This window comes from Tursiops truncatus, chromosome X, assembly GCF_011762595.2.
Source record: "Tursiops truncatus isolate mTurTru1 chromosome X, mTurTru1.mat.Y, whole genome shotgun sequence".
Classification (NCBI taxonomy): Eukaryota; Metazoa; Chordata; class Mammalia; order Artiodactyla; family Delphinidae; genus Tursiops; species Tursiops truncatus.
Window position 1 is genome coordinate 5,160,009 of NC_047055.1, and position 26,820 is coordinate 5,186,828.

Here is a 26,820-nt window from a genome sequence, read left to right on the forward strand (position 1 = left end):
CTGTACAAATACACAACTGCACAGCAGGAGAAATACAATCTGACCTTCGACAGCCCATGCCCCACTCTCTTTGGGGGGAGAGAGACCTTTTTTGAAGGAGGCTTGAAACTCCATTGGATTTAGAAGACCTGGGTGAGGCCTGTTACGAGACTATAATACAACTCAGACTCATGCAGGCTGAGGGAAACAACACGTGCCAGGTCTTCTTTCCTCCAGAAATTATTAAGGGTTAAAGTCAAATGCACTTTGACCTTGAGTTTAATTACTAAAGAGTATAGCTGTTTACATTTGAATTGTGACAAGTGTTTGCATATATACCTGTATGCATATACAATCTGCTCATTACTTTGCTTCATGTCCCTCAAGCGACTCTAACTCTATACTCTGAAATAAAAATAAATTCCCCCATGATTTAAACTCACACCCTCTGAATCCTAGGTCAGTGCTTTCCCCCAATACCATCACTGTCATGGAGCAGAGGCACAAGCCCAGATCTTGAAATTCCTACAGTCCCACGCTCTGGCCTCCTGGGCAGTCAGCTGGAGCAGGTAGGATGTCACCATTTAGATGGACACCCCATAAAAAGCACTGTGTGTCAATGGAGCATATGCTGAGCGAGATATGCTTTGCGACCTTCTGCAAAGGTCGGTGATCCTGCTGAGCCAGGAGCACAGAGCTGGCCGCTTCCCAGCTTGCACTCAGGGACTCCTGCACCAGTGTTTTTCAGACCTGGTGCCTGGGCGTGCAGTCCTTATAAACAATCCAGGCCCTAATGGAAGAGCTGCATTTTGTTATCCAGGGAAACGAGGCCAAGATGAGGCAAACAAGTAAAGTGGCCCAGCAATTAAGGGACTCTGATCTACAAGACTCCCGTGTCTCTCTACTGCAGTGAGGGTTAGGAGCTTGCCCAGGACATCCACAAGCGTTGGGAGGGTGTCTCTGCTGCAGCAGGGCTGACCTGGGGCTGCTTCCCACCAAGCTCCAGCCACCAGCAGTCTGTCTACACTCAGGATGCTCTTAGTTGCCTAGAGGATTGCCCTGCCACACGGAAAATCCTAGAAGCTGACTTAAAAAGCACACCGGAGTGAAATACGTGAGAATGACTGGAACAGCTAAGCTGATAATAATTTGGAAGCTAAAAGTAAAAATAATTATTATAACTCTGACCTGCCCTGTGTTAAACCTATACCCTACCCAAGAAGGGAATTTATTCCAGCCGAAGTCTGATGAACAATGCCTGGCCTTTGGGTCAGGCAGCTAAAAAGAGAGCAGTTCACTCATAAAACAGACTCAGTGTCTTCCGGTTTTATGGGTGCCTCCTATAGAGAACCTCAGTCCTACTGAACGCACTATATACCCTGTGCTATGAAGTGCTGTTCTCTGGAAATGCAGCCTCTAGCTATAAACCACAATTGACAAGTTTATTTCCGTTAGTTACAAACTATTGAAATATCGCATTTTATGGTCTATGTACTCTTGTTTTAGGAATGGGATCATTTTACAATGGAAAAATATTTGTATGTGTTTTCATAGTTGGAAACCGGCACTGATTTCCTGAATGCTCAACTGTGTGTGTGTGTGTGTGTGTGTGTGTGTGTGTGTGTGTGTGTGTGTGTGTGTGAAGTTTACTGGCTTTGTAATAAGAGTGGTAAGTCAGGAGTGGAGGTAAGGAGCATAAGGTCTATTGTTTACTAGGATAACAGGGGGAGGGCAATTCAAAATGATTCCTGGAAAAGCTGAAATGAACAATATCAAAGATGATTTTGATTTCCACGTTTCCATATCATTTGGTCCTTAAATCAAGGTTATAGTTTTATTTTCCTCTTGTCTCTTTTTTTCCCCTCGATTCTTTAAATGGAGGATTCTCGGCTGTTGAAATGGAACCTTGAATTAGAAGGCACAGATCGGGCCAGAAAACCAAATAAGAGGTCTGGTGATGGGGTCAGGGCTCTGGGGGCTTTGCCACTAAACAGAACCAAGAATGTGGAAATACCAAAAGGTGAGCAATTCACTTCAAGCGTGCCATTAGGCCACTTGAATGTCATAAGTTATTTCATTTTGAAAAATTTCAAGTATGTGACTATTACTCACACAGAAAAGTCAGCTTCCATTTTCTATTATTAAGAATGAAAGAAGTTGTGAGAGAACTACTCCCTTGATACTCTCTTGGACAAATGGCTATTACAAAATCTACAACGGTTAATCTGAGGAAATTGGTTTCTCCATACCCCTCCTTCAGTGAACATTAATAAAAAAGGAAGAGAGTGAGGAGTGAATTGCAGGGCCCTGGCTTCTGAACTTCAACCTAGCGTCACGTCATCACTTATTCCACCTCTTCCTGGCTGCCCTTATCTTTAAAATACAGTCACCAGATGACCTGCAAACAGCAAGGTCCCGGGCTGGCCGGCCAGAGCAATCCACCCCACCTCTCACGTCCGAGCATGGCTGCTCAGGCGGGTCCTTTCTCCATCCTGATCGGTGGTGGCTGAATATTACATATAACGATGTCTGTGGCTGAAGTTACACAACGCGCCAACAGCTACTCCAGAGTCACAGTTGTTTTGGTGTCCCAGGTATCGACCCAGCCTGCATCTTCTACACCATTAGAGAGCCTAGTGATGATTCGTTCATTTTGACTGTTACTTGCCTATCGTGGGAAATCTCATTCTCCCCTCTAACCACACCCCATGTTATCATGAGGCAAGGTTCCTGTTTTCAAGGAGCAGGAGAGACAACAAGATTCGCTCGGCACTGAAGCACCTTTTCCTTGCGAAATGCCCCCGAAGAAGCGTGTTTCAGAAACCTGAGTACTTACGACTTGAACGGTACTCACTTTGTAGAAGCTCTGCTGGTCGGGTCGCTCCACTCTGAAAAGAAAACGCACAGACATTTACCATCCATGTTTCCTACTGTCAAATGACCATTCTGAATGAAATTGGTCTTGAACATGCAGCCCTTCCAGTTATACTCTTTCACAGAATCCTGCCATGAATAACAGATGGGAGAAAAAAGAAACCCATTGGATGCGTCACAATGTGACTTCTTATTATTGTTGTTATTCCATGTTTTCATGATGTTAGGTAGGAAGGAGAAGAAAGCGAGGGAGGAGAGGAGATGCTTGGATCAAGAAGGATTTTTTCAAAACACCTACTTTGTAAGGCGAATCCTGGGGTCAGATGCTGGGATTCCTATAAGGAAGAACACATACAATACAAACGTTAGTTAAATGATACAAGAGAAGCAAAAGGTCTATTTGTTAACGCTGAAGATATAACTTGACTAAGGTTGGCCAATAGGAAACCACTGTTAAGAATTCCATTAATTAGGCTACTGTCTGCAGCTCTATTTGAAGGATAAACGTTTGCCAGCCAAACCAGCTACAACACGGCCATAACTGCCGTTTTATCAGAATTACACATAAGACTGGTATCTCTCTGGAAATGTGTGCGACACGGGAACAAATGACCCATATGTGTGAGATTCAAGTGTATAATGTGTCACTCAGCTAGGCAATGACACCTCTGTGGAAGTAAAGGGGACTCAGTTCAAACAAACAAGTGATTGTGATTTTTGTAGACGTGTAAATAACACTGTAATTAATAGATTTGCTCAGTTGTTCTATTTTATAGAAACAACTCCAATTTTCTACCTTGACGGTGACACATATGCAATAGACGTACCTTATTTTCACAAGAGACATGTTCTTAAAACTTCATCACAAATTTGGTGAAGTACAGCAAGCAATTTGAACTATGCAAGTGGAACGAATTATCTAAAGGGATTTAAATTTTATTGGAAAGTCACCCTCAACACCATTCATTCAGTGTTTTGAGAAATCCGGATTTGCACACATCAGGCTCTCTGGGAGCGTGGACACCTGTGTGGATCCTGACACAACTTGTAGGCAGAAGCTCTGCCTTGACGTACAGGGCATGCACAGCTCCTCGCAGATGGAGGAGAGAATTTCAAAGGCAAAGCAAGTGTTCCAAAACTGGAGACAATGAATTCAAGCAAATACAAGAATTCATTATATCAAGAACATATATATATATATATATATATATATATATATATATATATATATACACACACACACACACACACACACACACACACACACACAAACACGTATGTATAACTGAATCACTTTGCTATACACCTGAAACTAACACAACATTGTAAATCAACTACACTTCAACAAAAACATTTTAAAAAGAAGAATGTTATATCAATGTGCTACAAGTAATCTACTCTTTAAGGCTAATCTTGCCACCCTATGGAATAAAAATAACATCACAGCATAATTTACCTTTAAGAGAAATAAGCAAGAACAGTGATGCTGTGTTTGAATCAAAAGTGAACTTTCCAATCGATTTAGCATGATTCTGTTGCCCAAGAGACTTCTCTTCTGGCATGATTACTACTCCAGAAGACGACCATAAACCCCACAAGAGATGGAAAAGGCCTCTCAACTAAAGGGCTGTCACCAAGCCCACGTAGTTTGCTGCTCAAAGCCTTCTTCCCCTCGCTGCTAGACAACTGACTTTGGACATTAGCCCCTAACAAGCTTGGCCATTTGATTCCCACCCGTTAGCAAATCACAGATGGTGAGAAAGGGGAAACACTTCTAGAGGCACAGCCACTAGGAAAATTGAGATGTGAAAACCGACAGCACAGGGGGCCAAAGAAAATGACACAGCAAAGTCAGAACTTAAAAATCACAAGAGTCTATGCCATTCAATATAGAGGCAAGCATTCCTAGCTATCTCAATAGCTCCCGAGGACACAATTACAGCATAGTATAATATTACAGCACTCTACAATAACTGATGCTCACAATAATGTCTAAGTGATCAAGAAAGGCTAAAGCATGTTCAGGATAATTTTTATAGGAAGTCAGGAAAATATTAATTACATTTCAAAATGATTCCTATTACGTGATTCCTACGGAAGGATAACCTTTGGTTATCCAAGAATTTCAATTACCCAGATCACCTCATTTCCTCGAGTGCCAAATAAATGAGGAGTTAACCATTTGCAGGTCCTTAATGACATACCAATATTTCTACTTGTTATTTTTTTTAAAGAGATTTCATTACAATTGTATAGGGCAAGTTTGGGCTTGTATACCTGGGGTGCTGGCCCTTTCCGCCATGCAAGCTCTGTCGTGAATGGAAGAAACGGATGCTTTCTGAGAGGGTGGTGTCACCTAGTCCTGGTGCAAGCACTGAGGAAAGGGCCAGCGCCCCAGGTACACGTGTTTGCTGGACACACCCACGTTTTGGAAGATGGAATTTGAACTGGAGCATCTGCAAATCGGTGTGACAAAACATCACCAGAACACCTGGATCTGAAGACTGGTTCCACTCGTTTATTAGCTGAGTGAGTCTGAGCATATTACTTGACTCTGCACCTTAGTTTCCTCCTCTGGAAATTAGGGATAGTCAAATTACCGACCCCTTGGAGTGGTAGTGAGGATTCAATTATTTACTATATATTAAGTGCTTAGAACCTGGCGAGGCACATGGAAGCATTATATGCACTGTTAATATTATTGTTATTTAAAATGTACTTTTCTTTCAAGCCAACATTTTGGCAGGAATCAAGCGAAACAAAAGAGTGGGTGGGTGGCCCTCCTGGTTTCACCATTTTATCCCACTGGCTTCTACCTTTATCACGTGGCTCATGGTAGCACAGATAATTGGCAGAAAATGCAAATCAGGCCTGATTCCAAATTGTGCACTTACTACAAAAGCCCATTTCAACAACCAGGTCTACTTGTAAACACTTGCAAATGTCAAAATTGCGACTTGCACGAATTATCTCCAAAATCGGAGAACACAGCTAAAAACACTGCAATCGCTGTACAAGTGCTGGATTCAGTGCCCGAAAGAGATGAATTGATCCCCTGGCTGAGATGCCAGGGAGAAGGATACCAAGCCCAGGGATGTCTGACGGGGAGAGTGGGGCTCCAGGAAGGCATGACACAGGCCAGGGCAGGGACAGAGGGGGTGGCGGCTCATGGTTCCGACCCCTTTCAAAGGTGGGAGGGGACAATTAAACACAGTGTAGGCCAGTGTTACTCTCAAAACGATGACTCTGAAAACTAAAGGATGTGATTGGGTTTCTCTTACAAATAAAGTCCAAACTCCTTGGCTGGCCTTCAAGGCCTTTCCCATAGATGCACTTATTTGCTTGGGGTTTGTGTCTCTCTGCTCCCCATCACACAAACCAGGATGCAGTCACTCGAGACCGTAATAGTTTACATCCCATCATATCCCTTTGGGTGCCTTTGCCACCCTGTTCTGCATGGAGTGCTCTTCTTTGGGGCCCTTCTCCACCTGTCAAAGTTGTAAGCAGCCTCCAGATGCTGCCACCTCTGAGCACTTCGTCAATGCCCCCAGGGAGTGTCAGATCCTTCTTGGGCCTTTTATTCTCTATGAAGACATGTGCTACATTGTTCTGTCGTTTTGTGTTTTTCTTCATCCCTAATTTTAAGACTATCATATGTCCTCAGTAAGTAGTTTTTGAATAAATGGACGAATGGGTGGATGGATGGATGGATGGGTGGATGAATAGATGGATGGGTGGATGAATGGGTGGATGGACGGGTGGATGGATGGATGGATAGGTGGATGGATGGGTGGATGGATGGATGGATGGGTGGGTGGATGGATGGATGGATGGGTGGATGAATAGATGGATGGGTGGATGAATGGGTGGATGGACAGGTGGATGGATGGATGGATAGGTGGATGGATGGGTGGATGGATGGATGGATGGGTGGGTGGGTGGATGGATGGATGGGTGGATGGATGGATGGATGGGTGGATGAATAGATGGATGGGTGGATGAATGGGTGGATGGATGGGTGGATGGATGGGTGGATGGGTGGATGAATAGATGGATGGGTGGATGAATGGGTGGATGGACGGGTGGATGGATGGATGGATGGATGGACGGGTGGATGGATGGATGGATGGGTGGGTGGGTGGATGGATGGATGGGTGGATGGATGGATGGATGGGTGGATGAATAGATGGATGGGTGGATGAATGGGTGGATGGATGGGTGGATGGATGGGTGGATGGGTGGATGAATAGATGGATGGGTGGATGAATGGGTGGATGGACGGGTGGATGGATGGATGGATGGATGGACGGGTGGATGGATGGATGGATAGGTGGATGGATGGGTGGATGGATGGGTGGATGGATGGGTGGATGGGTGGGTGGATGGGTGGATGGGTGGGTGGATGGGTGGATGGATGGGTGGATGGATGGGTGGATGGATGGGTGGGTGGATGGGTGGGTGGATGGATGGGTGGGTGGATGGATGGGTGGGTGGGTGGATGAATGGGTGGATGATTGGGTGGATGGACGGGTGGATGGATGGGTGGATGAATGGACGGATGGGTGGACAAATGGGTGGATGGATGAATGGATGGGTGGATGAATGGGTGGATGGTTGGGTGGATGGATGGGTGGATGGGTGGATGGATGGGTGAATGGATGGATGGATGGGTGGATGAATGGATGGACGGGTGGATGAATGGATGGATGGTTGGATGAATGGGTGGATGGATGGGTGGATGAATGGATGGATGGATGAATGGGTGGATGGGTGGATGAATGGGTGGATGGATGGGTGGATGAATGGATGGATGGGTGGATGAATGGGTGGATGGACGGGTGGATGGATGGGTGGATGAATGGGTGGATGGATGGGTGGATGAATGGGTGGATGGATGGGTGGATGAATGGATGGATGGGTGGATGAATGGGGGGATGGATGAATGGATGGGTGGATGAATGGATGGGTGGATGAATGGGTGGATGGGTGGATGAATGGGTGGATGGGTGGGTGGATGGGTGGATGAATGGGTGGATGGATGGGTGTATGAACTGGTGGATGGGTGGATGAATGGGTGGATGGATGGGTGTATGAACTGGTGGATGGATGGGTGGACGAATGGGTGGATGGGTGGATGAATGGGTGGATGGGTGGATGGATGGGTGGGTGGATGGGTGGATGGATGGGTGGATGAATGGATGGATGGGTGGATGGATGGGTGGATGGATGGGTGGATGGATGGATGGATGGGTGGATGGATGGGTGGATGAATGGGTGGATGGATGGGTGGATGAATGGATGGATGGGTGGATGAATGGATGGGTGGGTGGATGAATGGGGGGATGGATGAATGGATGGGTGGATGAATGGATGGGTGGATGAATGGGTGGATGGGTGGATGAATGGGTGGATGGGTGGATGAATGGGTGGATGGATGGGTGTATGAAGTGGTGGATGGATGGGTAGATGAATGGGTGGATGGGTGGATGAATGGGTAGATGGGTGGATGAATGGGTGGATGGATGGGTGGATGGATGGGTGGATGAACGGGTGGATGGATGGGTGGATGGATGGGTGGATGAACGGGTGGATGGATGGGTGGTTGGATGGGTGGATGGATGGGTGGATGGATGGGTGGATGGATGGGTGGATGAATGGGTGCATGGATGGGTGGATGAATGGATGGATGGGTGGATGAATGGATGGATGGGTGGATGAATGGGTGGATGGATGGGTGGATGGATGGGTGGATGGATGGGTGGATGGATGGGTGGATGGATGGGTGCATGGATGGGTGGATGAATGGATGGATGGATGAATGGGTGGATGGATGGGTGGATGGATGGGTGGATGGATGGGTGGATGGATGGGTGGATGGATGGGTGGATGGATGGGTGGATGAATGGATGGATGGGTGGATGGATGGGTGGATGAATGGGTGGATGGATGGGTGGATGGATGGGTGGGTGGATGGATGGATGGATGGGTGGATGGATGGGTGGATGAATGGATGGGTGGATGAATGGGTGGATGGATGGTTAATTGGATGGAAGGAAGGAAGAAAAGAAGGAAGACATTATTTTTTTCTTTTAAAGTGTGTTATTAGAAAATCCATGTTTACTCAGGCATTTTAAAAGCTGATGGTGAGAAAAAATTCTTACTGAGAGCAAGTGAGGAAAAAAATTATATGACACATTTGACTAGAACTGTAGGAGAAAAAGTTCTGTCAATATGGTGTGTTGGTGTGTGAAGATCTGCCTGCTTGTGAACGAGGACTACAAGTGATACACAAAAGTGAAAACTGATCCATTAGACTGAAGAGTACAGGGTTTTTAAATTAAAAACAATCTTGGATGTTGTTCCACCATCTACTGGGTCTTTCTTAAGAGATGAGTTCACTCCTCTCTCCAATCCACGAGCTCTGGGCACAGTAGCTCGGCCAGTGGCGGTGCCCTAGGCATTAGGATTCGCATGCCAGCGTCTGGTGGACATTCTCTTAAGGATGCTCTTTCAATAAAATCCTATTTGTGTTAACATCCCGAAGGACACGAGAGAGTCTACATTTTATGGAGCTTAGAACACCAAGGCCATTTCTATTTTTAAGAATCCAACGGGAAGGCTGGTATAACTGACATCAGATCAAGGAAAATGGAGCAAGGAAGATAACTGACCTGTCCTGGGATGGAAAATGTGCTCTGCTCAGAGTTTCCAGAAGTATGCATGGCAGTGAGAGGAGTAGGCCAGGGATGGGTCATCTCCTGATGAGGAAAAACAAAGCAACTTTATTTGCGAGCACTTCGAAAAATGAAACACCTTCTTGGCACTAAACATGGTAGAGGCCCTTTCTAAATACTTACTGACTTAATTGGCCTACTTTTTTTCAGGGGAACATTCGGTCCATTCCCCTGCTCCACACTGGTGCTTGAAGCCTATCTGCGAGACAAAGGGCCACCCCACATCCAACTGCACATTGCCAGTGACGGTGAGCTCACTACCGCTCAAAGCAGCCTGTCCCGTGTTGAGACAGCCTGATCACACTATTCTTCCTGGCTGGGAGCTAAAAGCCTGTCTCCCGGGAGTTTCTACCTCTGGATCGTACTTTGAAGCCGCACAGAAATCATCACCTCTTCTTTTGCCTGAGAAGCTGTTGGGAGACAGCAGCCATATCCCCTGGTGCTGTCTTTTCACCAGGCGGACACATTGGTGGCTTGTTCATTCATTGATCAAGAACCTTCTACTTTTCTTCTAATGCTTGAGTTCTGCGTTCTGTCAACTATCTCAGGTGCTCCCAGGAGGGACTCCGCATTGCCTGGGGCTCCTGTAACTCGTGGTATCCTGTTTCTGGTGTGACCTGCCAGCTCAGGGGAGGGTGGCACCATCACCACCCTCGTTCTGGATGCTCTGATAGTCATTTCTCTTGATGTAGCCTAACAGTTAGTGACAAGATTGCAGCTGCGCTACTGACACAGTGTGTTTGTGAGTTCAAGTCTTAACGTTGGAAAAGCCCCTCTGGTGCCCACTCTCTGCTACCAGCGGGGGCACCTTCTCAGTTCTTTCAAACGCTCCTTTTGAAAAGAGGTGCTGTTCAAATCTTGCTTGCGTCTCAGGGCTCGTGGCCAATGTGCTTTACCTGAAGAGCGAGGATAATTAAATCACATGCTCAACATCCCAGCCTGTGCTGGATTCATCAAACATTTTGGTATATAAACATTAAACCTAAAAATCAATGTAATGATGGAAATGAAGGAGAGCTTGGAGGGTGGGGTGGAGGGGATCAAAGTTTATGAAAGGCCTTCTTAATGAGCCAGTTACATAATACTTTTCCCCAGTCTTTATGGGTAACATAATTAGTCATTTCAAAGGTAATATTAATAACTCTCAGGTAGCACTAAAACATGTTTTTTTCCCCTTCTATAATTATCCAGTTGAGAAAGAGTCTTTGATGTATGCAGAGCTGTAATGCAACGAGATACTTCACAGATTCATTCACAGTGGCACTGCTGCAGCAGAATTTGTAAGTACGGTTCAGAGGAGCCCTGACACAGATTATTCTACCTGGCGCTATTTAAAAAGAGGCTGTAAGTACATTAAAAATGCATACAAGATTTAGAGGGGATGCTTAACCTACTTAAGAGAGAGACTATTTGCAAGTGTTTTCGAGTTGTGCATTTGTATGCAGTTGATAACGTTCGTGACAAATGCTACTTACGTATTCATCAAAACTGGCCCAATGTAACTCTACGCGACAACAGTCTAAAGCTGAATTTCCAGATACTCTGTGTCTTTAAAATACTCAATGATTTCTTTTAAATTTTATATGGTTTCTCCTGAGTAAGGCTGGTCTCCTCCAATATTAGTCCCATCATTTAAAACCACAGTCTCCAACCCCTGGCCCGCAGACCGGTGCTGGTCCGTGGCCTGTTAGGAATCGGGCCGCCCAGCAGGAGGGGAGCGGCGGGTGAGTGAGCGAAGCTTCATCTGTCGCTCTCCATCGCTCGCAGTATCACCTGAACCATCCCCCACATCCCATCCGTGGAAAAATTGTCTTCCACGAAACCGGTCCCTGGTGCCAAAAAGGTTGGGGACCACTGATTTAAAAGACACAGGTTCCTATGGAGCCAGAGTCAACCAAAGGGCAGTAAGGCCCAGTCTGGGATAGGCGTACTGTCTCTGCAGCAACCATGGAGCATGCCTCGACCAATGAGAGGCTTCGTTATCCATCCCTTTCCATCACTGGCTTTTCGAGGTGTGCCTCTGGGTTTATTCAAAGGTGTTTCAGATATCTGGATGGATGAATCGCTTCTCGAAAGTGTACCTTCTCCCCCAGGTCTGCTGTATTTATTGGGCGGCAGAATGGGATGATCTTGAGTTACTGTCGGAGTGCGCTGCCCCGCTGGCCCATCCACACGAAGCTATTGATACGTACACTGTCACATTTTCAATGACAGCTGAGTCTCTGTATTTGAAAACGTGAGATTTCATGAAGCAGCAAGGTGGCTCCGCGGCACCACCAATGCTTTTGATTAAGATAGGGAGGGGGCAGCCGAAAGGAAGATAATTTCCTGCAAGACCGTCTTCAGCAAAGAACCTGGGTGCAAGCTCTTCCACTTCTCAAAATGAGTTAGACCTGGAACGTGCGCGAAGCTCGCAGCAGATTTTTCACTGTTATTCTTTTCACTCACACTTGAAAGATATTAATCTGCTTTTATGTTCTTGCCACTCCCAAGATAAGAACGCGCACACACCCTGATCCACCTGTACTAATCCTCGTCCTGTTCTTCAGGTGGAGATGAGCACCTGCTCCAAAGTGTTGCCAAGACTTCGGCAACAGGCTCCAGGGCTGAACACCTGTACTCAACACAAGCATCACTGCTCCGCTAACCCCCCAAATCACACACACACACACACACACACACACACACACACACGCACACGCACACGATACTGGTCTGAAACTCCTTCATCTCTGGGCTCCTTTGATCCTCCCCGAGAGAGACAAAGCAGGGATTCATCCCCGCACTGGGCAGTCGATGTAGTGGAGGCTGCAAGAGGCAGGGCCTCACACTGGCCGTAAGCGATCGCTGGGGATTGGGTCCATGGTGCACACTCTTTCCACGACACTAGATGCGTCTCCCCTTCGTGAGGCTAACTAATGCGTTTTGTGGAGAAAGGACCAAGTAAGCAATGCTGTTCTATTTCTCAGTATTTCACAAGCAATAGAGCATTCGACGCAATTTCTGACAATGGGGCAGATGCTTACACTCCTGTGATCTGAAGACTCCCTAGTCAAACCCAGAAAAATCAGAAAAGGCCCTTTTCCACCAGCGATTCTTTTCCAAGCATATCCTCCAGGACTAGGACTTGCGCAAAGCCAAAGAACTTGTGGGTAGCCCTGCTTGGCCCAACTTAGAAACAGAAATGGGGTGCCCCACGTGCTGAGGGGCAGAACACAGTCTGAATTCCAGACTCTGCTGATCTCAAATGCATCCCATACTCATCGAACACAGAGCTTGCTGTTATTTCAAGTATCTAGTATGTTGTCCCAAGCCTTGTCTTATTCACCTGTCTGCAGTGCCTAGTCCGTAATAACTGGCTAATATGAGATATTATCATTAGTTTCTAAAGTTTCTATGTGTGAATTATCATATTATTAATAAGAATAATATCAAGATTTACCAACTGATTACAGTCTGTCAGGCACATAGCTCCCACTCTTGGACTTTCTGTACCACAAACTAAAGAGGCAGGGATTAGCATCAAGTTGGACAGATGAGGAAACAGGCACAAAGAGGTGAAGTCCCTGTGATGGACTCCCTGCATTTTGTTCTACTAACTCGTACTATTATGTACCAGTCACCAGGATCCAGAAAGCATAAAAAGTCAAGTTCCTTCCAGTGAAGAGCTCAGTCTGCTTGACACACTAAAGTGTCAGGGAGGAGTTCTCTGTGTGAGGCGTTGGGAAAGGCTTCATGGTGAAGGCGAGGGGAGCAGTGTCTGTGCACGTACGTGTGTGTATGTGTGTGTCAATAATAATAATAACGGCTCATGTTTTATTGAGCCCTCTGGTGGAAACAAATGCTTTCAGAAACATGTCATTCAATCAATAAGATGAATTTTAACAGAGGTAAATGAAAACTGCAATTATATTCTACAAACCAAGTGTGAAATTGCAAAATGAGAAAAAGACCACCTGACTTAGCTGTAACTCATGGGCTAAAACCCCAAAGATTTTAGTTGACCCCTAAGTAAATCTGAGGGATTTGGCAGCCAAAAGGACCAGTGTCAGCTCAGGTGATGTTTAGGTAAGCATGATGCCCGGAATGTGGAAGGCAACGGTTGGCTATATAACAGTACATTGTATGAGACAGACCACATCTGAAACAGACTGTGCCACCTGGACGCCCCATTTCAGCAGGGGCACTGGAACCTCTTAAAAGGGACGGTTACCACAACATTTATAAATGCCCTTTAAGAGAACAGGGAAAGTTTAGTCCATGGAAAAGGGAGGCTGAGGGAAGGTCTGAGAGGTGCATTCAGATACCCGAAGGGCTGTCACACGGAAGAGATTTGGGACCTGCTTTGTGGACCAAGGGGTTAGGACTAGCCCTATGGGTAGATGTTATCAGGGAAACAATTTCAGCTCAAACTAAGAAAGAATTTCCAGTTGTGTGAGCTTTCCAACCACAGAGCCTACGGCTTTAGAAGGCAGCGAGTGGCCCATATCTAAAAGGCGGGATAGCCCCTGGCTAGGGTACTGGGAAAGGGATTCCTAGAAAGGCAGGGGTAGGGGTGGGGCTAGTGGACCAACTGCACTGCCTTACACAATCATGTGATTATATCCTTTATCTCTGTAAAGTCAGTGATATTGATGAGAAGATGCAAAACTGAAAATGGAGCAGTGCGGTTTTTTACGTGACATATAAACATGGCTGACCAAACTGGCTAAGGAAATTGATCCTGTGCTCAGGGACGGTGGGGAAGTGCTGGGCGCCAGGGAGCCTGCTGTCTCACAGTGAGGCGGCTAACAGCCCAATTTGTCTGATTGTTTGCTCCGCTCTTGGGAAGCCCAACAACAGTGGAACCATAGACTTTCCTGGGTTTGATCACTAACACTTCTCCCAAACCTCTCTAGCGGTCTCAAAACCCTGTTCCATTTAATTGAATGAATATTCTTCTGTTTGGAACGCTCTTAAGACAGTCTCCCGAGCTTGTATCTCTGATTTCTATGCAAGTGCTGATAGGGAAGAAGTATAAAATCAACTGGACTTCCCAACGCAAAGTGCAATCCACCAGGAAAACAAACAAAAAAGCCTAAATCTTTTAAAAGTTTCTAACAGCAAGTTATGATTTCATTGACGTGGTGTAAAAACCCTGGCATTATTCCTTCAAATAAATAAATGACTGCTTTATTCAAGACTCTTTAGTGTTGGCCGTTGTTTCAGGGAATCTGGAAATTTTCTCCATTGGCCCCTGGACTGTACACGCAAAAAGTCCAGCTCACACCGGCTGCCGTTGTCCTGGCAGCCCCCAAACCAGGGTTCCACTAAAAAAGAGCCTAATTCTAATTTAGAATTGGGGAGCACAGAGATCAGTGACCCCGCGGCTTCAGCATGTGCTCATTCAGACAATCTGTTCATCTTCTTGCCATTGCCAGATGCAATCAATTCCACTTCATCCACTGAATGTAATGGGATGTGGATGGCCATATGCAGGACCTAGCCATGCACCTTCTTCTGGACCAGTTACTCCAAAGGCTGCGAAAGGGGGACAGACCACCACAGTGATATACTGGGCAGAATTCAACCAGATCCAGCGAGTTCTGCAAATTTCGGCAACAGCAACCTGAGGCCACAGCCCATGCAACTAATGGAATTTGACTCCCCAACAGATGATTGCCTTGTAAATATCGATCCTTATCAGGACATTTGTCTCAATTAGTTGAACCAATCAGAACAGAAAACTGGTGGTCCCACTAGAAAATGCTGTTAGACTGAAACTGCCTTCTTTGGTAAAGGCAATATTCGTACCAGTTCAAGGGTAAGAAATGTAAGAACTGGCCACAGAGAAATGTTTTGCAAAGATCGGGGGGCAAAAAGGAAACCTAGGTGGAGGGCTTCTGCTCAAGAATCCAGTTCAGGCATCAGAGGAATCTGAGGTTTCTCAAAGGCCATTTCTTACCTTTTTCGAGCTTCTAGCTCTTCTGTTTCAAATTAGTTTACCATTAAGTACATCCAAATGGCACTCATTTAAAATATACTGGCTTGATTGTGTGTGTGTGTGTGTGTGTGTGTGTGTGTGTGTGTGTGTGTGTATATAAAATCATCCATGTTGCTGCAAATGGCATTATTTCATTCTTTTTATGGCTGAATACTATTCCATTTTATACACACACACACACACACACACACACACACACACACACCCCCCACATCTTCTTTAGCCATTCATCTGTTCATTGACACTTAGGTTGCTTCCATGTCTTGGTTATTGTAAACAGTGCTGCAATGAACATTGGGGTGCATGTTTTCTCCAGGTATATGCCCAGTAGTTGGATTGCTGGATCAAATGTTAGCTATATTTTTAGTTTTTTAAGGAACCTCCATACTGTTCTCCATAGTGGCTGCACCAATTTACAGTACATTCCCACCAACAGTGCAGGAGGGTTCCCTTTTCTGAACACCCCCTCCAGCATTTATTGTTTGTAGACTTTTTCAGGATGGCCATTCTGACTGGTGTGAGGTGATACCTCACTGTAGTTTTGATTTGCATTTCTCTAATAATTAGCAAGGCTGAGCACCTTTTCATGTGCCTGTTGGCCGTCTGTATGTCTTCTCTGGAGAAATGTCTATTTAGATCTTCTGCCCATTTTTTGATTGGGTTGTTTGTTTTTTTGATATTGAGCTGCGTGAGCAGCTGTTTGTATACTTTAGAGATTAATCCACTGTCGGCTGCATCATTTGCAAATATTTTTTCCCATTCGGTAGGTTGTCTTTTTGTTTTGTTTATGGAATACTACTCAGCCATAAAAAAGAATGAAATAATGCCATTTGCAGCAACATGGATGGACCTAGAAATTATCATACTAAGTGAAGTAAGTCAGACAGAGAAAGACAAATATCATATGATATCAACTTACATGTGGAATCTAAAAAAATGATACAAATGAACTTATTTACAAAACAGAAACAGACTCACAGACGTAGAAAACAAACTTACAGTTACCAAAGGGCAAAGGTGGGGGGAGGGATAAATTAGGAATTCGGGAGTAACATATACACAGTTATATATATAAAATAGATAACGAACAAGGACCTCCTGTATAGCACAGGGAACTATACTCAGTAGTTTGTAATAACCTATATGGGGAAAGAATCTGAAAAAGAATATATACATATATATATACACACACACATACACATATATACGAATATATATATTCAGTTTTATATATGTATAACTGAATCATTTTGCTGTACACCTGAAACTAATACAGCATTGTAAATCAACTATGATTCAATAAAGACAAATAAATAAATAAAAATAAAATATACTGGCTTGAAACAATTCTCTGGGCTTTCAAAATGTTACAGCCATGGTTTTTTGTTTTTTTTGTTTGTTTGTTTTTGTCTTTTCTTTTTCAGAGCCATTTTACTGGAATGGAATGACACGCTATATCCTCCTAGCATGAGATATTGCTTTATGGTTAACCTCCAGATTGCTGCTTCAGCTCCAGGTCAGCTAAACCAACGTGATAAAACCTACACACCTTCACTGGCTCCTCCCCCCAGCAACATCTTGAATGATCTACTTTTAAGTTCATTCACTCTAAAAACATTTATTGAGCGTCTACTCTCTGCAAGGCATCTAAGAGGTGGGCCGCTAGACCAGGTCCAGGCTCAGGGTGCGGCTGGACTCTAGGTAGCCAGAGTCTTCATAATAATGAGTGTAAGATAATGACACTTATTAGTTACCATTCAAAAGTAGGACTAAAATAAACTTGGCAGAGTTGGCTGTTTTTTTTTTTTAAGAAAAACATGCAGTTCATTATAATTTTCCCAGAATCACCAGAGATTTGTTGATCTCTCACTGTTAGACAGATACACAGTGTGTATGCAGCAACACAGTAGTCATTTAGAAAGCCAGCTTCTACTATAAGTGAAAGGCACTGGAGAATGACAACGCCAGTCAAAGGGAGACAGAAGGCTAAATTTCCCTCGATCCCAGTCTAAGCCTTTTCAAAGACTTACACAAGATGCTAGGATTCCATTTCTAAGGGCTGCTGTAGCTTTCTTTTTTTTATAATTTATTTATTTTATTTATTTATTTTTGGCTGCGTTGGGTCTTGTTTGCTGTGCGCGGGTTTTCTCTAGTTTGCTGCGCGCGGGTTTTCTCTAGTTGCGGTGAGCGGGGGCTACTCTTCGTTCCAGGGTGCGGGCTTCTCACTGCAGTGGCTTCTTTTGCAGAGCGTGGGCTCTAGGCGCACGGGCTTCAGTAGTTGTGGTGCACGGGCTTAGTTGCTCCACGGCACGTGGGATCTTCCCGGACCAGGCCTCGAACCCGTGTCCCCTGCATTGGCAGGCAGATTCTTAACCACTGCACCACCAGGGAAGTCCCCAGGTTCTGGGTTTTGAGAGTACTATTTTTGGGGGAGGGCCCGCCCAGAGCCTCCTGTGCCCTTTCCTCCCCAGAGCCTGAGGATGAAGGAATCATCACTCTCACTGAACTTGCCCGAGGTACTGCCCACAGAGCCAGGTGTATATGCCTTAAATTTTCTCATCTCTTTTGCAAGAACATTCACCTTATTTCTTTCTACCTACTTAGACTGATTTCTGGTTCTTCTTTATGTAGTAGGGGCACTGCTCAGAACCAGAATCTCATTTGACCAATATATTCTACGGAAGCCTCAGGATGCAAATAAGTCATTCAGATATACTCTAAACATGGTCAAGGGTACTAGTCGAAAACGTAAAACTAGACTTGGTTTTATTTAATGATAAGACTCAGAATGAAGACCTAGAGCAGATCTTAAGAGATAATCTATGTGGCTGCTTCCCACTAGCTATCTATTTTACATTTGGTAGTGTATATAGCCCATGCCACTCTCTCACTTCGTCCCAGCTTACCCTTCCCCCTCCCCGTGTCCTCAAGTCCATTCTCTACTTCTGCGTATTTATTCCTGAGCTGCCCCTAGGTTCTTCAGGACCATTTTTTAATTTTTAGATTCCATATATATGTGTCGGCATACGGTATTTGTTTTTCTCTTTCTGACTTACTTCACTCTGTATGACAGACTCTAGGTCCACCCACCTCACTACAAAGAACTCAATTTGGTTTCTTTTTTTTGAATTTAATTTATTTTTTTATACAGCAGGTTCTTATTAGTCATCCATTTTATACATATCAGTGTATACATGTCAATCCCAGTCTCCCAATTCATCACCCCACCACCACCACCCCGCCCTGCTTTCCCCCGCTTGGTGCCCATACGTTTGTGCTCTATGTCTGTGTCTCTATTTCTGCCCTGCAAACCGGTTCATCTGTACCATTTTTCTAGGTTCCACATATATGTGTTAATATGCGATATTTGTTTTTCTCTTTCTGACTTCACTCTGTATGACAGTCTCTAGATCCATCCATGTCTCTACAAATGACCCAATTTCATTACTTTTTATGGCTGAGTAATATTCCATTGTATATATGTACCACATCTTCTTTATCCATTCGTCTGTCGCTGGGCATTCAGGTTGCTTCCATGACCCGGCTACTGTAAATAGCGCAGCAATGAACACTGGGGTGCATGTCTTTTTGAATTATGGTTTTCTCTGGGTATATGCCCAGTAGTGGGATTGCTGGGTCATATGGTAATTCTATTTTTAGTTTTTTAAGGAATCTCCATACTGTTCTCCACAGTGGCTGTATCAATTTACATTCCCACCAACAGTGCAAGAGGGTTCCCTTTTCTCCACACCCTCTCCAGCATTTGTGGTTTGTAGATTTTCTGATGATGCCCATTCTAACTGGTGTGAGGTGATACCTCATTGTAGTTTTCATTTGCATTTCTCTAATAATTAGGGATGTTGAGCAGCTTTTCATGTGCTTCTTGGCCATCTGTATGTCTTCTTTGGAGAAATGTCTATTTAGGTCTTCTGCCCATTTTTGGATTGCGTTGTTTGTTTATTTAATATTGAACTGCATGAGCTGTTTATATATTTTGGAGATTAATACTTTGTCTGTTGATTCTCTGGCAAATATTTTTTCCCATTCTGAGGGTTGTCTTTTCATATTCTTTGTAGTTTCCTTTGCCTTGCAAAAGCTTTGAAGTTTCATTAGGTCCCATTTTTGTATTTTTGTTTTTATTTCCATTACTCTAGGAGGTGGATCAAAAAAGATCTTGCTGTGATTTATGTCAAAGAGTGTTCTTCCTATGTTTTCCTCTAAGAGTTTTATAGTGTCCGGTCTTACATTCAGGTCTCTAATCCATTTTGAGTTTATTTTTGTGTATGGTATTAGGGAGTGTTCTAATTTCATTCTTTTACATGTAGCTGTCCAGTTGTCCCAGCACCACTTATTGAAGAGACTATCTTTTCTCCATTGTATATCCTTGCCTCCTTTGTCACATAGATTAGTTGAACACAGGTGCGTGGGTTTATCTCTGGGCTTTCTATCCTGTTCCATTGATCTATATTTCTGTTTTTGTGCCAGTACCATATTGTCTTGATTACTGTAGCTTTGTAGTATAGTTTGAAGTCAGGGAGTCTGATTACTCCGGCTCTAGTTTTTACCCTCAAGACTGCTTTGGCTATTTGGTGTCTTTTGTGTCTCCATACAAATTTTAAGACTTTTTGTTCTAGTTCCGTGAAAAATGCCATTGGTAGTTTGATAGGGATTGCATTGAATCTGTAGATTCCTTTGGGTAGTACAGCCATTTTCACAATATTGATTCTTCCAATCCGAGAACATGGTATAGCTCTCCATCTGATGGTATCATCTTTAATTTCTTTCAACAGTGTATTACAGTTTTCTGCATACAGCTCTTTTGTCTCCCTAGGTAGGTTTATTCCTAGGTATTTTATTCTTTTTCTTGCAATGGTAAATGGGAGTGTTTCCTTAATTTCTCTTTAAGATTTTTCATCATTAGTGTATAGGAATGCAAGAGATTTCTGTGCATTAATTTTGTATCCTGCTACTTTGCCAAAATCATTGATTAGCTCTAGTAGTTTTCTGGTGGCATCTTTAAGATTCTATATGTATAGCATCATGTCATCTGCAAGCAGTGACAGTTTTAATTCTTCTTTTCTAATTTGGATTCCTTTTATTTTTTTCTTCTCTGATTGCCGTGACTAGGACTTCCAAAACTATGTTGAATAATAGCGGTGAGAGTGGACATCCTTGTCTTGTTCCTGATCTTAGAGGAAATGCTTTCAGTTTTTCACCATTGAGAATGATGTTGGCTGTGGGTTTTTGTATATGGCCTTTATTATGTTGAGGTATGCCCACTTTCTGGAGAGTTTTTATCATAAATGGGTGTTGAATTTTGTCAAAAGCTTTTTCTGCATCTACTGAGATGATCATATGGTTTTTATTCTTCAGTTTGTTAATACGGTGTATCACATCGATTGATTTGCATATACTGAAGAATCCTTGCACCCCTGGGATAAATTCCACTTGATCATGGTGTATGATCCTTTCAATGTGTTGTTGGATTCTGTTTGCTAGTATTTTGTTGAGGATTTTTGCATCTATATTCATCAGTGATATTGGTCTGTAATTTTCTTTGTTTGTAGTATCTTTGTGTGGTTTTGCTATCAGGGTGATGGTGGCCTTATAGAATGAGTTTGGGAGTGTTCCTTCCTCTGCAAATTTTTTGGAAGAGTTTGAGAAGGATGGTGTTAGCTTTTCTCTAAATGTTTGATAGAATTCACCTGTGAAGCCATCTGGTCCTGTACTTTTGTTTGTTGGAAGATTTTTCATCACAGTTTCAATTTCATTACTTGTGACTGGTCTGTTTATATTTTCTATTTCTTCCTGGCTCAGTCTTGGAAGGTTATACCTTTCTAAGAATTTGTCCATTTCTTCCAGTTTGTCCATTTTATTGGCATAGAGTTGCTTTTAGTAGTCTCTTACGATGCTCTGTATTTCTGCGGTGTCTGTTGTAACTTCTCCTTTTTCATTTCTAACTTTATTGATCTGAGTCCTCTCCCTCTTTTTCGTGATGAGTCTGGCTAATGGTTTATCAATGTTGTTTATCTTCTCAAAGAACCAGTTTTAGTTTTACTGATCTTTGCTACTGTTTTCTTTGTTTCCATTTCATTTATTTCTGCTCTGATCTTTATGATTTCTTTCCTTCTGCTAACCTTGGGTTTTGTTTGTTCTTCTTTCTCTAGTTCCTTTAGGTGTAAGGTTAGGTTGTTTATTTGAGGTTTTTCTTGTTTCTTCAGGTAGGCTTGTATAGCTATAAACTTCCCTCTTTGAACTGATTCTGCTGCATCCCATAGGTTTATTTTATTTTATTTTTTTTGCAGTACACGGGCCTCTCACTGTTGTGGCCTCTCCCGTTGCGGAGCACAGGCTCCGGACGCACAGGCTCAGCGGCCATGGCTCACGGGCCCAGCCGCTCCGCGGCATGTGGGATCTTCCCTGACTGGGGCATGAACCCGTGTCCCCTGCATCGGCAGGCGGACTCTCAACCACTGCACCACCAGGGAAGCCCCATCCCATAGGTTTCGGATCAACGTGTTTTCATTGCCATTTGTCTCTAGGTATTTTTTGATTTCCTCTGACTTCTTCAGTGATCTCTTCTCACTTATTTAGTAATGTATTGTTTAGCCTCCATGTGTTTGTGTTTTTTACTTTTTATTCCCTGCAATTGATTTCTAATCTCACAGCACTGTGGTAAGAAAAGATGCTTGATATGATTTCAATTTTCTTAAATTTACTGAGGCTTGATTTGTGACCCAAGATGTGATCTATCCTGGAGAATGTTCCAGGCGCACTTGAGAAGAAAGTGTAATCTGCTGGTTTTGGATGGAATGTCCTATAAATATCAATTAAATCTCTCTGGTCTATTGTGTCCTTTAAAGCTTGTGTTTCCTTGTTAATTTTCTGTTTGGATGATCTGTCCATTGGTGTAAGTGAGGTGTTAAGGTCCCCCACTACTATTGTGTTACTGTCGATTTCCTCTTTTATAGCTGTTAGCAGTTGCCTTATGTATCGAGGTGCTCCTATGTTGGGTGCATATATATTTATAATTGTTACATCTTCTTCTTGGATTGATCCCTTGATCATTTTGTAGTGTCCTTCCTTGTCTCTTGTAACATTCTTTATCTTAAAGTCTATTTTATCTGATATGAGTATTGCTACTCCAGCTTTCTTTTGATTTCCATTTGCATGGAATATCTTTCTCCATCCCCTCACTTTCAGTCTGTATGTATCCCTAGGTCTGAAGTGGGTCTCTTGTAAACAGCATATATATGGGTCTTTTTTTTGTATCCATTCTGTGAGCCTGTGTCTTTTGGTTGGAGCATTTAACCCATTTACATTTAAGGTAATTAGCGATATGTATGTTCCTATTACCATTTTCTTAATTGTTATGGGTTTGTTTTTGTAGGTCCTTTTCTTCTCTTGTGTTTCCCACTTAGAGAAGTTCCTTTAGCATTTGTTGTAGAGCTGGTTCGGTGGTGCTGATTTCTCTTAGCTTTTGCTTGTCTGTAAAGCTTTTGATTTCTCCATCGAATCTGAATGAGATCCTTGCTGGGTAGAGTATTCTTGGTTATAGGTTCTTCCCTTTCATCACTTTAAGTGTATCATGCCACTCCCTTCTGGCTTGTAGAGTTTCTGCTGAGAAATCAGCTGTTAACCTTATGGGAGTTCCCTTGTATGTCATTTGTTGTTTTTCCCCTGCTGCTTTCAATAATTTTTCTTTATCTTTAATGTTTGCCAATTTGATTACTATGTGTCTCGGCGTGTTTCTCCTTGGGTTTATCCTGCCTGTGACTCTCTGCGCTTCATTGACTTGGGTGGCCATTTTCTTTCCCATGTTAGGGAAGTTTTCGAGTATAATCTCTCCAAATATTTTCTTAGGTCCTTTCTCTCTCTCGTCTCCTTCTGGGACTCCTATAATGCGAATGTTGTTGCGTTTAATGTTGTCCCAGAGGTCTGTTAGGCTGTCTTCATTTCTTTTCACTCTTTTTTCTTTATTCTGTTCTGCAGCAGTGAATTCCACCATTCTGTCTTCCAGGTCACTTATCCATTCTTCTGCCTCAGTTATTCTGCTACTGATTCCTTCTAGTGTATTTTTCATTTCATTTATTGTGTTGTTCATCTCTGTTTGTTTGTTCTTTAGGTCTTCTAGATCTTTCTTACACATTTCTTGCATCTTCTCCATCTTTGCCTCCATTCTTTTTCCGAGGTCATGGATCATCTTCACTATCATTATTCTGAATTCTTTTTCTGGAAGGTTGCCTATCTCTGCTTCATTTAGTTGTTTTTCTGGGGTTTTATCTTGTTCCTTCATCTGGTACATAGCCCTCTGCCTTTTCATCTTGTCTATCTTGCTGTGAATGTGGTTTTTGTTCCACAGGCTGCAGGACTGTAGTTCTTCTTGCTTCTGCTGTCTGCCCTCTGGTGGATGAGGCTATCTAAGAGGCTTGTGCAAGTTTCCTGATGGGAGGGACTGATGGGAGGGACTGGTGGTGGGTAGAGCTGGCTGTTGCTTTGGTGGGCAGAGCTCAGTAAAACTTTAATCCTCTTGTCTGCTGATGGGTGGGGCTGGGTTCCCTCCCTGTTGGTTGTTTGGCCTGAGGCGACCCAACACTGGAGCCTACCCAGGCTCTTTGTTGGGGCTAATGGCAGACTCTGGGAGGGCTCACGCCAAGGAGTACTTCCCAGAACTTCTGTTGCCAGTGTCCTTGTCCTCACAGCCAACCCCCGCCTCTGCAGGAGACCTCCAAAACTAGCAGGTAGGTCTGGTTCAGTCTCCTATGGGGTCACTGCTCCTTACCCTGGGTCTCGATGAGCACACTACTTTGTGTGTGCCCTCCAGGAGTGGAGTGTCTGTTTCCCCCAGTCTTGTCAAAGTCCTGCAATCAAATCCCGCTAGCCTTCAAAGTCTGATTCTCTAGCAATTCCTCCTCCCATTGCCAGACCCCCAGATTGGGAAGCCTGACGTGGGGCTCAGAACTTTCACTCCAGTGGGTGGGCTTCTGTGCTATAAGTGTTCTCCAGTTCGTGAGTCACCCACCCAGCAGTTATGGGATTTGATTTTGTTGTGATTGTGCCCCTCCTACCGTCTCATTGTGGCTTCTCTTTTGTCTCTGGATGTGGGGTATCTTTTTTGGTGAGTTCCAGTGTCTTCCTGTCTATGATTGTTCAGCAGTTACTTGTGATTCTGGTGTTCTTGCAAGAGGGAGTGAGAGCACATCCTTCTACTCTGCCATCTTGAAACCAATCTTCTCTTTTTATTTATTGGAGTATGATTGCTCTACAATGGTGTGTTCGTTTCTGCTTTATAAGAAAGTGAATCAGCTATACACAATCTCCTCCCTCTTGCATCTCCCTCCTACACTTCCTATCCCACCCCTCTAGGCAGTCACAAAGCACCAAGCTGGTCTCCCTGTGCTATGTGGCTGCTTCCCACTAGCTATCTATTTTACATTTGGTAGTGTATATAAGTCCATGTCAATCTCTCACTTCGTCTCAGCTTACCCTTCCCCCTCCCCATGTCCTCAAGTCCATCTCTATGTCTGCGTCTTTATTGCTGTCCTGCCACTAGGTTCATCGGAACAGGTAATAAAGGGGGGGGGGGAGGGAGGGAGGGAGGGAATCTAGAGTTAGAAAAGAAAAAAGAGATAACGTAGGGGCAACTCTGTTCACTAGAACTTTCTGCAATTATGCAAATGTTGTATTCTGTAGTGTCCAATGATAGCCACTGGCCACATGTGGCTAGTGAACACTTGCAATGTGCCTAGTGGACTGAGAAAGGAAGCTTATATTAAACTGTAATTAAGTTTAAACAAGCTTGAGCAGCTCGAAACAGTCAACACTTCAACTTTACAGGTGGAAATTGTGAAGTACGCAATGCTTAAGTGACTTGCTGAGCGTCATAAAATAAGGCAGTGGAAGGTTGAAGACTAGCTTTAAGGTCCCTCGATGCCCAGTCCAGTGTCACTGCCACATTGCTTTCTTCTTAATCCCAGTTGTCCTGAAGGCTGGCGCTGGGTGGGCTTTACTCTGTAACACAGACCAGACTCCGACAGAATCAGCGTAGAGCCTCCGTAGCAGACCACTATTCACTTTTGTATCGTAAGTGCTGGGTGTGTGAGGCTGTGGTGGGGACCCTGCATTAAAGAGCAGGAAAGAAACTGCAGAGTTTGAGGTGGACAAGGTTCTCAGGTTTCCTCCAGTGACAACAGGTCCTGAGAAGTTGACAGCAAACTGAATAAAAATGATTGGAGGCCCAGACAGCCATGATGTTTTCGTCTGCCTTAGTTTCAGATGGGCCTTCTTTCTTTATTTTGTGATTCGGCCATTGCTTTTTCTTTTTTTAAAAAAACCAGGTCAAGAAGCTCCTTTCTTTATTTCTCCCCCTTTTCTTTTTTGTCCTTCAATATTTTGTTCTTGGCTCATCCTTGATTTCTACACAACTAGTGTCATTTTCTTTCTACCTTTCTTCCTCTGCCCACTTCTAACCTTTCCAATCACGCAGGGCTCTGTGAGCAAGAGAACCCTCAGAAGTCAGGACAGGTAGGAGCAGGGGAGCACCTGCCATGGCTTCAGGAATCCTCGTGAACATACAGGAGGAGGTGACCTGCCCCATTTGCTTGGAGCTTCTGACAGAACCCCTGAGCCTTGACTGTGACCCCAGCTTCTGCCAAGCCTGAATCACTGGAAATAACAAGGAGTCCATGATTGGCCAAGAGGGGGAGAACAGCTGCCCTGTGTGCCGTGATTCGGCCATTTCTAATTAACCTAGTGCCAGGGGAGAGCTGGGTGAGTCTGTTGGTGTTAGCGTGTTCATCCCAGGAATGAAGGACCTTGGGGGTGTGCTGTGTTTTGACACCACTTTTGCTGTGAGGCTGAGAGTGTTTGACAGCAGCAACATACAGGCTTCCAGCAACAAAAAGGTCTTAGAAACTCACTCTGGAGGAAACAACACATCTCATGGAAGCTTCTTTCTTGTGAGCACAATAATAATAAGCATAGTGAATGGTACCATCTCTCCTCTCTCCGGTTATAGGCGCATATGGGGGTCCCACCTTGTCTTTTCATCAATGCCTTGTTTAAAGTGATAACGCCAACATTATTGTACTTTGAGGACCAATAGTAAAAATAGGCTCCAGCAATGGTGTTAAGTAATAATTGGCAATGGAAAAACTTAGCAGAAAAAGCGGCGCTAAATATATTGTTCGGAGAAATAAGTAATGGAGTCATTATAATGCCTAATATTTGTATGAATATTCTACTCACTAA

General features: G+C 43.9%; 1 protein-coding gene across 1 annotated transcript in view; it reads right to left on the reverse strand.

Annotated features, from left to right (window-relative positions):
* Positions 1 to 26,820, reverse strand: part of AFF2 (ALF transcription elongation factor 2) — a 323,837-nt gene that overhangs the window by 146,315 nt on the left and 150,702 nt on the right. Inside the window, exons 3-5 of the mRNA XM_073799704.1 lie at positions 9,525 to 9,611; positions 3,152 to 3,188; positions 2,834 to 2,867 (exon numbers count right to left, since the gene is read on the reverse strand). Of these exons, the coding sequence (XP_073655805.1) occupies positions 2,834 to 2,867; positions 3,152 to 3,188; positions 9,525 to 9,611 (158 nt within the window). The remainder of the gene's footprint in view (positions 1 to 2,833; positions 2,868 to 3,151; positions 3,189 to 9,524; positions 9,612 to 26,820) is intronic.